Genomic DNA, 16,157 nt, shown 5'->3' on the forward strand with positions numbered 1-16,157 from the left:
AGTCAAGGTGAGAATCACTGACCTTAATGTCTAAATCATTCAAAAGGAAACCAAAAAAGCTAATGAGATCTCTTGTTGCATTAATAGATACCATGTCAAGAATGGAGGAGTTAATAACCCTGTTGTCCTCTATTATGGTCATGTCATGTTCTAGAAACTAGGTTACCAATAGCTCATTAAAAGAACTGAAGAAAAGATTTAAAGGAAATATGATCAGTATTATCACATATTTAAAGTATCATTATGTGGAACAGGGAATTAGCTTGTTTTTTCTTGTCCCAAAGGGCAGAACTGGCACAAATAGGGCACAGTTGCAAGGAAGCAGATTTAGGCTCATTCTAAGCAAGGGCTTGTTCAGAATGGAATCAGTTACTTTGATAGCTAGTGAATTCCCTGCTACTGAGGGTATCCCATTGGTGGCATCTAACGGATAACCATTTCTTGGGGATATGATAGTCTATTCATCCTTCATTGAGGGGCTCTTCTAAGGTCTTCTAAGGCCTTCATTCTAAGATCTCTTTCAACTCCCAAATTCTATCATGTTCACTACATGACCTAGTAGGATAATTGACATTTTTACAAATGTCAGTGCAAAATTATGTCCTATCTGGGAAAAATGAGTTGCAAGAAGGTGAAATGGGTTGCTCAGACTTACTCAATGCTTCACCAATGGGGACAGGAGTACAGTTCAGCATCTTCACACTTTACATCTTTACACTTTACACTTTACATCTACCACACTTCATCTAGATGGCCTGCCTTTGAAAATATGTCCTTCTCTCTCCATTTGGCAACTTCCCCAGCCAGTCCTCTGCCCCTTGTTGTACTGTGAGCTTTCCATTACTAGAGGTCTCATTATCCCTTTCTGTGGGTCATTCAGTCCTCTGACTTATTTTGCCTCATCCCCTTGCTGTCAGATTTTTGGCTCGGATTCTTCCTAATTCATGAGCTTGGAGAGTAAATGGAGGAAATGAAGGTACATTAAGTGGTAAATCTGTTCATTTTGCTTCTTGTTAACAGCTCTGATAAAAACTTGTTTGAGGGGAGAGGAAAAGAGAGGAGGGAACAGGGGAAAAGTAGAGGGGCAACTGTTGAGTGGGCAAAATGAAGTTCATTCTGTAAATGCTGGGGCTCCCATTAGCATTAAACTTCAAGTTGATCATGGTCATTTGTCACTAATAGTGCCTTATTACACCATTGCCTTCCAGAGGAGCAGACTGACCTTCTAGGCAAGGGGCCAGTTATGTAATGCAGTGAAGTAGCAGCTCCTATCTGTTTTCCTTTTTTTTTCTTTTTCTTTCTTTTTTTTTTAAGAAAGGGGAGGTGGAAAAAAAGAATCCCAAGGAGAAAGATTTCTCTTGGCAAGAGCATATGAGCCAAAATTTTCCAATTGCCTTTGCTCAGAAATAGAAGGACAGAGACCCAGGGAAGCAATTAAACTTGTCATATAGATGAAGATGAATTTAACAAGCTAAATGTAAAACAAAAACCATAATTTCTGCTCCCAGATGACCTTTTAGTCTCACTGTCTGTCCTAACCCACCCCTTCCCTTATTCCTTTTTTAATACTACATTTGTACTGATTTGGTAAAATCCATATGGATTTAGTATAACAAATTTATAGTTATTTGTTTCATAAAGCACTGTTCTCATAGTCCTTTGGGTCCTTGAAATATTTGCCCTCTTGAAGGAAGTAGGAAAACTTAGTATTGATCAAGGTATTGTACAATAAGATACGGTTTGACTTTCCATGCAAGTCCTTCCTTTAAGCATCATTCATTATACTTACCTTGTACAATCTCCCACCAGTGTATAAGTTTATTCTATGTATCCTCGGCAAATGTTCTTCCAGTTTCCTCTTTGGTGACTGAGAATTCATCTCAAGTCATCAATTTAAATATTATTTTATCCTATCCTACTTTTTCTCCCCTCTTGGAACTCTTATTTCTCAGTGTTTTTTATCATCTGCAACTATAAGTGTAGGGAAAGAGGAGCTGAATCTGGAAAGTTCATGTAAGGGACCAAGTCTTATTCCATGTAAATGTGGAGAGTGTTCTAGTGAATAGGAGATTCATAACTTTTGGAAAGAGAGGAATTACAGTCTAGCAATGCCCAAAGAGATTTTGGAGGGGAAGAGGACAGAGGTGGGCTGGCTCCTCTATGTTTGAATAAGAAAAAATGATTAGACATGAGATAGAGGCCTTCTTGACAATGGAGGGGTTAAAGCACTGGAAATGGAATAAGAAGCTATAAGCCCCATGGCCCTGGAGGGCTTCAAGAAGAGGACAATCTCTTCTCCTATGTAGTTTAGTCATTCGCGTGCCTGAAGACAAAAAAAAAATGAAATAGATCATTTATTAAGGTTTCTTCCATCTCAGGGAGTCCTTATTGCTCTAATTCTTTTAGAGTGAGAAATCCTGAAAGATTATTCAGTGTCAAATGAACTTGGTCTATGCCTTATGAATACATATGAGACATGGTTACAAATTAATGAGGCAGTTGAGTGATAAGCCCAGATGAGTCTCATTATTTCACTGTGGATCCCTTACCCACACAGTAAGAAATTCTGAAAATGTAACTGAGTCACACAAGAAGTAGCAGAGCAGGGATTAGAACACCAAGTTGTCAGTAGAAGGAATCAAAAGAAGGGCAAAACTGAAACGAGAAAATGAAGAAATCTCTGGAGTAATTTTTGTCATAGTCAAATTTAGAATCAAATTATATATTTTTTGTTTTGTTAGAGACAATTGGTGTTAAATGACTTACCCAGGGTCATACCACTAATAAGTGTCTGAGGTTAGTTTTGAACTCAGGTCTTCCTGATTCAAGGTGCTCTATCCTCTGCACCACCTAGCGGCCCCCCAAATTTTATGATTTTGAGTTCTTAATTTTCTTTTCTATAAAAAGGAAGACTAATTATTGCATCGCTTACTTTTTGAAACTGTTTTGAGGATCAAATATCAACAACCATTTTTAATATATGTACAGAGCTCTGTGAACAATAAAGTGACTCATCCCATGAGTGTCTTCACCTAGAGTTATTAGGTCTTTCCCTTGGGAATTATGACTTGGAATAATGAAGACAATGAACTTTCCAGGTTCTCATGTTCCATGCTTAAAACTATGGGCCTTTAGGGTGAGCCAGTACTGTCAGGTACTGAAGGCACACGATTACACATCCAATCAGGAAATCCAGATCTCTCCAGTAAGATCATTTAGGAAATCTCATAATCTATGTCCCCAAATCAAAAGTGTGATTGGTGCTAGCCTTCCTACTTACTCTACTCTGGAGCTAGAGACAGGGAGGAGAGAAAGAAGGAAAGCAGTATAAGGTCTTATAATAACAAAAACAAAAGTTTATATACCCTTGAGTCCCTGGAAGGACTTTCCTATGTGTTTGCAAATATATATTATACAGACATCAATATTCCCATACTGTGTAATATACATACCATGTAGAATTATATCTATATAAAACATATATACTATATATAAAATAAAATTATAATATACATAAAATACATATATTTATATTTTCTGATATATAATTTATGTAACTTATATATAATTTATAATTTATTCTCATACATAATACAGAATAATATATGTATATACTATATATATTTATATATATATTATATATGTAAAATTCCTCCTCATAACATCTCTGTAAGGTAGACAGACAGGATCCATCTATGAGAATATAAAGGGATAAGAAGAAGAAGAAGCATTCACAAGCCGTGTCATTGTCTACTGTGTGTAGAGTACTTTGCTAGGTACTGGGGGAACCTGCAAAGGTGAAATCAAATGGAGTCCTCTCCTTAAGGAGCTTAGTATTGAATAGGGGATAAGATTTTTTCCCTTTATATCAGAGCCTTGATTTTACTGGTATCAGGAAGTTTCAGGAGGAAACTCTTTAGTCCTACTCTGCAACTGGTAGTCTTGAGAATTTCCTGGGGTGCTTGGAGGTCATCATAGAATGTGTATGTGTGCATGTTTATATATAAATAATGTGCATGTGTATAGACAAGCACATTACATTTATGTACACACATACTTTTATGCATGTGTTGGGACTTGAACCCAGGTCTTCCTGTCTTGAGACTGGTTGTATGTCCAATGCAATACACTGCCTTTCAGTCAATATAATACATACTCACAAGAAGGTATCATATTAGTACCAAGTTTGATGGAAATGGTTAATATTGGCTACTATTCTTATTTGGCAGGTGAGGAAACTGAGGCAAAGATAAACTAAATAGACTTTCATTAAAGTCAGACAATAAGCTGGCTTTAGAGCAGGCCCCAGAACAAACCTAGATCTCCTGACTCAACTTTCAACAAATATTGAATGTGCACTCACTATAAATGCTTGAGATCCTTTACTTCAAGCTTAAGTTGTTAATAGATACATAAGACATACTATACCTAGGCATTTTGCCTATACCTAGCCATTCCCCCATTCTAAAGACCCCCCACACACACACACACATACATACACACCTATGTGTTGTATGAAAGGGCACTGTGTCTTTCAGCAGGGCAGAGAATCAGGGTCACATCTGGCAGAGCTCCTGGAGGGGCACCTGCCCCTTGTTTCCTCCAGAATGCACCTGCTGAGAAAACTGGTAGCTTTGTTTGGCAGAAGAAGATTCTGTTAGCTTGGAGGCTTATCACATCTGTTTCCTAATTATGGAACCGTTAGTGCAGGTTAGAAGCAAGAAAGAAGGCTTAAAATCTGTCAAGCTGTACATCAAAAACCCTTTCAGTATGAGAGGGCTTGGCTCTAATCAAAGTAAATTGTGTTTTTGGTAGTGTCACTTGAAATTGGATAGGATTGATTGTATCTGTGCAGGAGATGCTTAGGCATGCAGCTGAATACAAGTATGGTGTGCACCATGGCAGGATGGGGGGGGGCCTAGGGATCAGGCAAAGATTGCCAGAAGCTCTTCTTTCTGGCTCAGTTGCTGATTCACCCACAGAGCCACGTGATGTTAGTAATTGTATGAAGTTTGGGAAGAACATTTCAATGGGAAACTAGAAGGAAAGGGTCATTGATCCCCATCATTTACCACTAAGTCTCTCAAATCTCCCAGAAGGAAAGGCTTCTGGGGCCAAGGCAGAAGCCACACTTGTAATTGCCATCAATGTGAATGTACAATGATTACTGTGGCTCTTGGGATCAGCTGTAGGCTTCTTCATGGTCCCTAGGCTTCTCCAGTGATGGAACCCTTTGGCTTCAACATTATTCAGCAAATCTTAATACCCAGTAGTCACTGCAGAAGCCTTGAAATAACATCCTGTTTGGTTGTCTTCAATCTATTTTCTCTCCTCTTACAATCCATCAATTTTACAGAGGACAAATTCATATCCCAAGGTAGGAGTTTGATCATGTCATTCCCATGCTCAAAAAACCACCAGTGACTTGCTTCTAGAATACTTATAAATTCCTCAGGCTTGTGTATCAAGCCCTCTACTCTCTGGCTTCACAGATTTATTTCAAATTATTTCCATTTATGCACTCTTCCTTCCAAATAAAATTATTTGTAGCCTGTCTCCTTCTTAATTCCCCCCCCCTCCATTTTCTTCAAGGTGCAGTTTAGGTATCATCTTTCCCTCATAGTCTTTCCTTTTCATTCCCCTTGTTGTAATCTCTTTCTCTTCCAATGAGCTTGTACGTATCTATCCAGATACATATACCCATATGTCATAGCTTCCCAAGAGAATGTAACTCATTGAAGGCAAGAGCTCTCTCTCTCGTGTCCCTAGGACCTAGCACAAAACTGAACCAAAATAGGTGCTTATAAAAACCTGTCAAATTACTTTAAATGCCTTCTTTCCTAAGAGAATTCATTAGTAGCTCTTTCTAAAAATGTATGCATTTAAATTCAGTCTGCCTAGACCAAACACTCTTAAGAGCCAGTCAGAACAGAATTAAATAAGAGATACTTCTGGGAGAGGGATGCAATCCCTCTTTAATAAGCCACTTCAGAAAGCAATCCATCTCTTTTATGGGGGCCAAAGTCTTTTCTTATCCTTGGATGTGGCAGAGGAAATTTAAGAAAAAAGATCTCATCATCAACCAACCAGAGACAGAGTTCAGCTAAAGAAGAGTGTAGGTGACAGAACCGTAGACACTACTCAGGATTTCTGTAACCCCACCATGGCTTCTTCATTGCCTAGACTTTTGGATGAAAGAATAATTTGTTCCCTGCTTTGATTTTTTTAATTTTAGAAAGGTTTTATTTATTTTAAGTTTTACAATTTTCCCCCCAATCTTGCTTCCCTCCCCCCCACCCCACAGAAGCAGTTTGTTAGTCTTTACATCATTCCCATAGTATGCATTGATCTAATTTGAATGGGATGAGAGAGAAATCATAACCATAAGGAAGAAACATATAGTATGTGATATAGCAGAATTACATAATAAGATAAAATTTTTTTTAAATTAAAGGTAATAGTCTTTGGTCTTTGTTCAAACTCCACAATTCTTCCTCAGGATACAGAATGGCATTCTCCATCACAGATATCCTAAAATTGTGCCCGATTGTTGTCTTGGTGGTATGAGCAAGTCCATTAAGGTTGATCATAACTCCTGTGTTGCTGTTAGGGTGTACAATATTCTTCTTGTTCTGCTCATCTCACTCAGCATTAGTTCATGCAAATCTTTCCAGGCTTCCCTGAATTCCCATCCCTCCTGGTTTCTAATAGAACAATAATGTTCCATCACATACATATACCACAGGTTGTTAAGCCATTCCCCAATTGATGGACAAATTAAAAGATTCATGGCTCAGAGAGGCAATAATATACAAACTAAATTGGGGATATAAATCTATTTTACCCTAGAAAATAGGGGAGGAAGGGATTGGGAGAAAGAGGAGGAAATGAGGTAAGTGATAGAAGGGAAGAAAGATTGTGGAAGGGGTAGTCAGATGCAAAACACTTTTGAAGAAGAACAGGGTGAAAGGAGGGGGAAAAGGATGGAGGGAACTACAGTTAGCAATAGTAATTATGGGGGAAAATATTGAAATGATTTTCTCTGATGAAGATGTCATTTTTCAAACTGAGAACTGAGTGAAATTTATAAAAAAAATAAGAGCCATTTCTCAATTGATATAGGATTAAGAGATATGAATAGTTTTCAAATGAGATTTTCAATGCAATCTATTTAAATCATTTTTTAAAATGTCCTAACTCACTATTGAGAGGAGAAGCATGGGTTGGAACAATTCTGAGGTACTAATCTATTATACCTCTTGGATTGACTAATAGGACAGTAAGAAAAAATAACAAATGTTGGAAGGGATGTAGGGAAACTGAAGAAGAGTTGTGAAATGATTCAACAATTCTGTAGAGCAATTTGGAATTATGCCCAAAGGCTATAAAATGGTGTCTACCCTTTGACCTAGTGGTGCCACTGCTAGGTCTATATTGCAGAAGATGGAAAATGGGATGAAAAGAACCTATATGTATAGTTATAGTTATAGCAGCTCTTTTCTGGTGATGGGGAGCTGGAGATTGAGGAGATGCCCAGCGGAAATGGTTAAACAAATTGTGGTAGGTGATTGAGATGAATCATTGTTCTATTATGGGAAATGAAGGACAGGATACTCTCAGTAAAAAACTTAAATGAGCAGGATATAATGAGAAATATACTGTATATAAAGTAACATTAATTGCAGGATGATCAGCTATGAATGACCTAGTTTTTCTCTGCAGTGCTATAACCCAAGAGAAATCTGAAGGACCTGTAATAAAGAATGCTATCCATCCCAAGACAGAGCTGATGGTGTCTAAATACAAATTGAAGCATACTTTTTTCACATTATTTATCTTGAGGTTTCTCTTGTGGCAGGGGGAGATTATGTTTACTTTTACAATGTGACTATTGTGGTAATGGTTTTCATGACTATACATTTTTAAGCTATATCAAGTAATTTACTTTCTTAATAAAGGGGAGTAGGGTGGGAAAAAGGGGAAGAATTTGGAACTCAAGATTTTAGATGTGAATGTTGAAACTTGTAAGCAACTGGGGGGGAATATAAAATAAAAAATAAATTACTGTCTCTTCAAAAAAAATAAATAAAAGATCCAAATTGGTTTGTAACTTGAGAGACTTTGTTCTAAGAACTCTGTCTTCAGGTAGGCCCATGTCATCACAGACAGATGAGAATTTTTTTTCCAACTTAAACTCATTTTGACAAGTGGTAATTAATGAATCAATGTTGGCCTGCAGATGAATGTCTAGTGGGATGCCCCAGCTCTACACTTGTTTTTCTTCCATTCGATATTTTGATTAAATGACTTAGATGAAGACATGCATCAATAACTTAGATGGAGACATAGATGACATGCTTATCAAATTAATGAGTGAAGTAAAGCTTGTAGGATAGCTAATGTGCTGAATGATAGGATCAAAGCCCCCTCAGATCTCAAGAGGGTAGAATGATAGGCCCAAACAGACAATATAAATTGATGTAGTTACTCCCTCTGCTGACAGATTGTGACCCTTCATCTGAAAGCAAATGGTGATTTGCTTTCACTGATGCATACCTACTCCTACCTCCAAAAACAAAAAGAGTAATAACAATAATTCCCTGGTGGAAAGCTTTGGAGTGATGAGCCTCTCCATCTTAGCTAGACCTCAGACAACAGACATAAAGTTCGTTGCTAAATCTATTTCCCAAACCTTTCCAGTCTCGTCCAGTAGGTCCTATAGTTGGTAGGCATAGCTTTGAGAAAAGCAGGACCATTGCCAATCTGTGATTATTCACCAGAGTAATACTCTAGTAGGAAGGGAAGGAAGGAGGGAGGGAGGGAAAAAAAGAAGAGAGGGAAGTAAAAGGGAGAGAGGGGAAAGAGAAGGAAGGAAGGGAGGGAGGAAGAAAAGGAAAGAAGGGCTAGAGGAAGGAAGGAAGCCTTTTTTTCCTAAGCTGTGTTATAATTTTTTTTCTCATTTGATACAACAACCCCTGGAAACTGGGTACTTACAGCTGAAGAAACTGAGGCAGACAATTAAATGATTTGTCCTATTCCAGCTACTTGCTAAATGGCAAAGTGGGACTTGGCATTTATTTAACTGTCTCAAGCAAGATAAGTCTAATAGAAATAAGTATAAAGTCCTACACTTAGATTTGACTGTTCAATTCCAGAGGGAGTCACAAATGAACAGCAGTTACTATGAAAATGACCTGGAGGTTAGTGGTGAATGTTATCTTACAGTGAGCTAGCAATGGAAAGTTGGTGCCCCAAAGTCGATTGTCACTTTAAGCCATAGTTAGAGAAGGTAGCACCTCACAGTACTGGTCACAGCCCTTCTGGTCTGGGCATCATCCTTAGGAGGGACATTTTCTAAATCTAGAATGATCTAGGATAGGGCATCCAGGCTAGTGAAAGAGACTGGAAACCATAGTCCTGAAAATACTTAGAAGGGAACTGACTCAACTTCAGATATTTGAAGGATTGTTTTGTGGGAATACCTGTCTTATCTATGTATAAGCCCAAAGGACAAAGGGAGAGGCAGTCAATGGAAGCTACTGGAACTCAAGTTCCAGCTCAGTATTCAGAATAGTTTTTCTAACAGAAAAAAAAAAAACTTAAAAAAGGGAAGCAACTGTCTTAGTTGCTTCATAAATGTCTTGTGTTCTTGTTGACTTAGGAAATAAGTCTGGGAGAAGTCAAACAAAGTCAAAATGAGGACCTCTTCTGGTCCAGTAGAGCTGCTTTAGATGTTTGTGTGACCTAAATATTGATGCCCAAAGTAGGAAGCCTTTGTGTTAGCTTGCATACGAGGGAAGGATAGAAGTATAAGGGGATGTCCATGAGTGGGAGCACAGAACAGGGAGGTGGAGACAACAAAATGCAGGTTTGAGGTGCAGCAGTCATGGTGGGAAGAGAAAGTTCTATAGAGAAGATGACTGCTTGGTCTTGGTGCTCCCAATCTGCTTATGCCTCTTAGATAGTAGGAGAGATGACTAGGGTCCTATTTTTCCTTTCAGAGATGTGACCCAAGCTCCATCTCTGTACCTCCATCACTGGGGTTGGAACCTATCTCCAAATGGCTAAATCCCCCATTCTATCCCTGGGGACCAAAAAAAATCAGCCTTAGCAAAAAGGCAGTGGGCTATAATTCTATGGCAGTAGACTTTGGGAAATACACTCTTCTATTAGCTATGCATCCATACTCAAGAGAACCCTCATAGTTAGAAGTCAAATAAGTCAAAAGTAAAAGGTATGTAAAGAGGGGGCTTGCACTACTAGTATCTATGACACAACAAGGGAGTCACCCAATTAGAAAGGTTATAGGAGATACATGAAGTATCTCAAGGTTGCAGAAGAGGAACAAAGAGCAGAAGCAATCTGAGATAGAGGAGGAAAGAATGGGAATGGTAGAAACAATCTCCATCTTCTGCCATCACTAGGGGGATGGGATATGCTAGTCATCGCTGCTCGTTAAATTTTAAGCATGATAATTTATACCTCAGAAATTGGCCATGGCTACAAATCAGAACTTGATTTATTGTTTTGTTGATTGTCTAGACTGAAGAAGGTGATGGAGAAAATGTTAATGATGTCGATTAAATTTAGAAGTGTGACCTGCACATTTATTTTTTTCCTCCCCTTTAGAGACCTAGTCATTAACCATTTACCAGCACATCCCTGGATGTGACCCACCTTTGCATCCTCCGATTATCTGACCTTTTGGTGTCAAATCATATCCTCCATTTTAGGAAGCTCACTGTTACAGAAGCATATTCATTGTGACATGAAAAAGGGAGAATCATGAAGAATAGTAATCCCTTATTGTATCTTAGCCTCTATACATTCCCAAGATAAGCATGTGACCTGAGGCATGATAACTCTTGGGTTTGATTCCCAGAATTCCTGAGGTCCTGGTCCTGGGCCACAGTTTGATGACAAGGTGGATCACTAGCAAAATTTTCTCTAAGCCAACTAGTTGATTTTTTCTTTAGTTAGAGATTGTTTGTTATAAATATCAAAGTATTAGACTTCTGAAACTCAGCCATAGTAGAGCAGTCTCCAGAGATCTCTGAATCAGAGAATGACAATATCCAAACAAAAATTGTCATCAGATAGCTGAAAATACCCTTTGTCCATCAAAGAAAGCATTAACCTTGGCTTCACCTCCTCCTCTAGGTATGTACATTCAGAAGCTCTGAAATCTCAGAGGTATGCCACCTCATGCTCATGCATAGCTCTCTTATTGGTTTTAAATCTAGGTCTCTGTCTTTAGGGCATTAACAAATAATAAATAAGAAAACTCCAAGCAGAGCAGTTCTGTATGGGAAGCACCTGAACAAACTAAATCTGCCTTCTCATGAGGGAAATAAATAGCCTATTTGCAGGCACTTAGCATAATGTGGGTGACTGGTAATCCACTAGTAACAGAGGTTAGAGCACCAGTCTTGGAATCAGGAAGACTCATCTTCTGGAGTTCAAATCCACTGTCAGATATTTGTTAGTTGTGTGATCCTGGGCAAGTCATTTAACCTAGTTTGTCTCAGTTTCCTCATCTGTAAAAATGAGCTGGAGAAGGAAATGACCGACCATTCCAATATCTTTATTGAGAAAACCGCAAATAGACACTACTTAAACAACTCAATAACAGCAAATGTAATTATACTGTAATAATACTAATCACTCAACATGTCTTTAATCCCTCAGTTAGGAAGGCCCTCTTGTTAACTTTGGAAGAACAGGGGCTACACTTTGAAAACATGCACATCTCATAAGCCAGTTTTCATTTGTTTTGGGGATTGTTCCTAGCCCATAGTAGGAGCTAATAAATGAGTACTTGATCTCTTCTCTTACTATGGTGTGTGACCCCTAAAGCTAGCAGAGGCAGCCAGGGTGGGGGGGGGTGAAGCACCAGAGGATTGTGGGTCTTGGTTGTTGAGGCTATTCCCCTTCTCCCTTTCCCAACTTCAGTGTGTTTTTCCACTCACCATCACCCAGTATCTTAGGCTGCTCCTGAATTTCCTAACTTGTCTCTCTTTGGTTGTGGTTGGGCTATCTGTTGTCAGATTATGTAAAGACAAGGGGGCCATCATATCATTCTAAAAATAAGTTATGTCTTGCTTTATTATTGAAGAAAGATGCCTTAGAGAAATGCACACAGACAGATGGCTTTGTCACAGAAGCAATTTATGGCCTGAACTTTCTGAGGACAACTCTATGGCCAGGCACATCCTCCCCCTACTCAAGCGGGAAAAAAAATGAGCCAGCCCAGCCTGGGCAGCCTGCAGGCATTCTGACTTTACCTGTTATATAAACAACCTCTTAACAGCTCTCTTTAAAAACCACATTAAATTGAAGGATCTGGAGTTGTCCCTTTTCTTCCTTTGCAGTAAACCAGGCCTGCCCACCCAGATGACAGGGTCACCATGGGGAATGCTCATGGGAAGGGGAAGCAGAGTGGCAATCCCAAGGGCTTCTCTGATTCTCAGGTTGTGCCTTGGACTGGGGTGGGCTGGGGATGGGGAACACACTTACTTCTTTCCATAGATAACTGTTTCTGTTGTAAGAAACTAGTTAGCTTCTTAACTGAATAACTGGAGACAAGGTGGTCCAAACAAGAGTCTATCCTCCTTCCCCCTGCGCCCCCCTCCCCAACTTAGAAAGGAGGTTGAAATTTAATTAGCTTGTGTTTAAAACATTAGGTGCCTACAAGGTGCCTACAGATGATAAAGCATTGGGCCTGGAGTCAGGAAGACTCATCTTTCTGAGTTCAGGCCCTTACTAGCTATGTGAGAACCTGGGCAAGTCATTTAACTTCTTATGCCTCAGTTTTCTCATCTGTAAAATGATCTGGAGAAGAAAATGGCAAACCTTTCCAGTATTTCTACCAAGAAAATTTCAATAAGTCATGAAGGGTCAGAAAGAACTGAAAATGACTGAACAACAATAAATGTGCCAAATGCTAGAGTAAACACTTTGTAAATATTATCTCATTTGACCCTCAGCATAAGGAAGGAGCTATTATTATACCCATTTTACTATTGAGGAAACTGAGGCAGGCAAAGGTTAAGTGACTTGCCCAGGGTCATGTGATATGTCAAATTTGAACTCAGATCTTTCTTCTTGACTCGGGCTCAATGCTTTTTCCATTGTCCTTATCTGCCTCTGTTTCTTTTCTTATAAAGTGAGAACATTAGACGAATTATCTCCTGAGTCTGTACCAACTGTTAACATTTTATGACTAATTTCTAAAGGTAACCCAACATCTCTCCAATCCATTCACCTACAAATAAATTAGGCTGTCTCTTCACCCATACTTCATCAGGAAAAAAAGTTAACCAATAACTGACGGCCAGTTATCATTTCCCTTTTTCTCTCCAACTCCCTTATGCTTCATGGAACAGGTTGAGAAGGGAACTGCCTCGGTCTAACCTTTCTTCCATGGGAGTAAGGCTTTTTCTCATGGTCTATCCTTATCTGGCTCTCTGTATTAGGGAATTGACTGTAATCGTCTTAATTAATTCTCTCTTTTTATTTTCTTTCTAGGATATTCTACGTCTCTCATGATTCTCAGGATCTAAAGATTTTTAGCTATATCGCCAGAGATGGTTCCAGCAATATCTTCAGGTGCAATGTCTTTAAATCCAAGAAAAAGGTAAAGGGGAGGGAGAGTAGTATATTAATTAGTTGGTTTTTACAGATGATTATTTTTGTTTCTCACGTATCCAGAGTAAATGCAGTCCCCCCATTGTCTTGTTTCATTATTGGTGACTCCCAGGATTTAAAGGTGGCTGTCAGCAGAAAATTCCTCTCGAATATTTTCCATTTGACTTGCCTCAGCTTTGCCTAAATTATCTTCAATTCAGTCTGGAGTGTGAAGGGCAGAGTGTGACTTGGGAAAGTTCTAGATTGGGAGGAGGAATCCCTGGGTTGAATCCTGCCTCTGCTTCATTCTACTTGGGTCAACATGGGCTAGGTTACATGGAAAACTGGAGCATCGTTTTTCTCACCTGAAAAATGAGTGCTGTGGGGCTGATGATCTGTGAATTCTGAATTCTCTCTTATCCTCCCACAAGCAGGGGTGGGCTGGAGCCAACTCATAGCTCATGGCTCAAAGAGAAAGGGAAAGAATGAGCATTTATTAATGTTGCTGTTGTTTGCCAGGCATTTTGCTAAGTGCTTAACAAATATCTCATTTGCTTCTCATAATAAGCCTGCGGGGTATATACTATTATTACTCCAGTTTTACAGATGAAGAAACTGAAAAAGACAGGTTAATGAATTTACCAGGATTATTGTTGTTTGGATTTTTTCAGTCATGTTTGACACCCCATGACCCCATTTGGTATTTTCTTGGTAAAGATATTGAAATGGTTTTCCATTTCTTTCTCCAGTTCATTTTACAGATGAGGAAACTGAGGCAAAGAGAATTAAATGACTTGCTAGGTTAAATGACATATAACTCAGAAATTTGAACTCAGAACTTCCTGACTCCCAGGCCCTATCTATTGTGCCGCCTAGCTGCTAGTTGTTAAATTTTCTGAGTGAATATTTAAATCTCAGAAATTTAGCAAATGCTGCAAATCAAGACTTGATGTATTCTTTTGTTGCTTTCTAGATTTTTAAAAAATGAGAAAGAAAATGTCAATTAGGAATATCATGCTTGGGGCGGCTAGGTGGCACAGTGGATAGAGCACTGGCCCTGGAGTCAGGAGTACCTGAGTTCAAACCCAACCTCAGACACTTAATAATTACCTAGCTGTGTGGCCTTGGGCAAGCCACTTAACCCCACTGCCTTGCAAAAACCTAAAAAAAAAAAAAGGAATATCATGCTTAAAAGAGTGTCAGACATACATAGTTCAACAACCCCACCCCCGCCCGGCTCCCAATCACTTTGGAGAGCTACTTGTTAAATAATTAACAACATAACCCTGCCTAGGGATGTTTAGTGATGCTACAGACTGTTAAAAAGTATTCTGCATCAGGAACAGTTGGAGACAGGCTGGGATGAATTTTAAGGACCTTTTCCTGAGATGACATTTCAACCTTGTTCTATGATTTTAAATCCAGAGCTTGGGGTCAGAGAATGTGACTTTTACAATAGCACCTACTCAACTGGATGACTGGTACAGAGAATACAGAGGCTTATTGAAGCTAGGAGCCTCAGATGAGATTTGGGGCAAGTCACTTACCCTCTCTTCCTAAATAATTTCTTTGGGCTGGGAATTTCCATGTTCCAAAAGTTTTCAAAGATTCATAGAGCTATTCTTGCCTACCCATGAGTCTCCCATCTTAAAAATAAACTTAAAAGGCATTTAGGAAACAACTCTGATGTTTAGGTACCTGACCCATCCTAGGATTTAGGAGATCTAGATTCTAATCCTGGGCTGGGTGATCCTGAATTAGGGGTGGGGAACCTTTTTCAGTCAAGGGACATTTTTCACAGGTCATTCAGAATTATGAATTTAAAAATTAGGCTATTATATTTGATCAAACATTTAATTTGTCCCTAAAAAGTTCATAGATTTTATTGACTTTCAAATGCCTGTGGTTGCCGTGGCAATGCCAGAGCAAATGATTTTGCTGGCTGTTTGTTTCCTAATTGTTGAAAGGAAGAGGCCATTTTGGATCCTCCCCAGCTTTAATATTAAATGAGTTTAACTAGAAGTCATTTTTTCTTTCTTGATGATCAAAATCCCCTCCCTAAACTGTGATGAGACAAAGCATCCTATGTTCTTGTTATTGCTTTCTTGGTTTTATCAATTAATCCTGCTGGGTGGGGCAGGGAAGACACACAGAACAAATAGACTTTTTATTAGAAACCAAACTAAGGGCAAACAGTTTTGTGAATACCTGTCCTATCTCACAGATATTGTTCAGTACTTAAAAAAAAGGAAAACAGGATGTATTCCCCCCCCTTTTTTAAAAAGTGAATAGCTAAATTTTTAGAAATTTCCCACTTTACCCATTGATCTAGGAAGCCAGAAGACCAGATTTTACTTCAAGACATGAGATTGCCCTCTGTTTCCCTCCTAGATTGTTTGCCCATTGAAAATGGGCAATCCTACTCCATGTGACTTCCTCTTCCTTCACCCCACCCCTCAATTCCTAATTCTATTTCTTCATACAGTTGGCTTTCCCAACCTTGCTTGGCCAGTGGCCATACATCTGAGTGA

At 38.9% G+C, this 16,157-nt stretch overlaps 1 protein-coding gene across 3 annotated transcripts in view; it reads left to right on the forward strand.

The window, feature by feature from the left end:
- Positions 1 to 16,157, forward strand: part of LOC141512702 (carboxyl-terminal PDZ ligand of neuronal nitric oxide synthase protein-like) — a 389,034-nt gene that overhangs the window by 279,596 nt on the left and 93,281 nt on the right. For all 3 annotated transcript variants that reach the window (XM_074221846.1, XM_074221845.1, XM_074221847.1), the window contains one exon: positions 13,528 to 13,636. In XM_074221846.1, coding sequence (XP_074077947.1) covers positions 13,528 to 13,636 — 109 coding nt within the window. The remainder of the gene's footprint in view (positions 1 to 13,527; positions 13,637 to 16,157) is intronic.

This window comes from Macrotis lagotis, chromosome 2 (genome assembly GCF_037893015.1).
Source record: "Macrotis lagotis isolate mMagLag1 chromosome 2, bilby.v1.9.chrom.fasta, whole genome shotgun sequence".
Taxonomy (NCBI): Eukaryota; Metazoa; Chordata; class Mammalia; order Peramelemorphia; family Peramelidae; genus Macrotis; species Macrotis lagotis.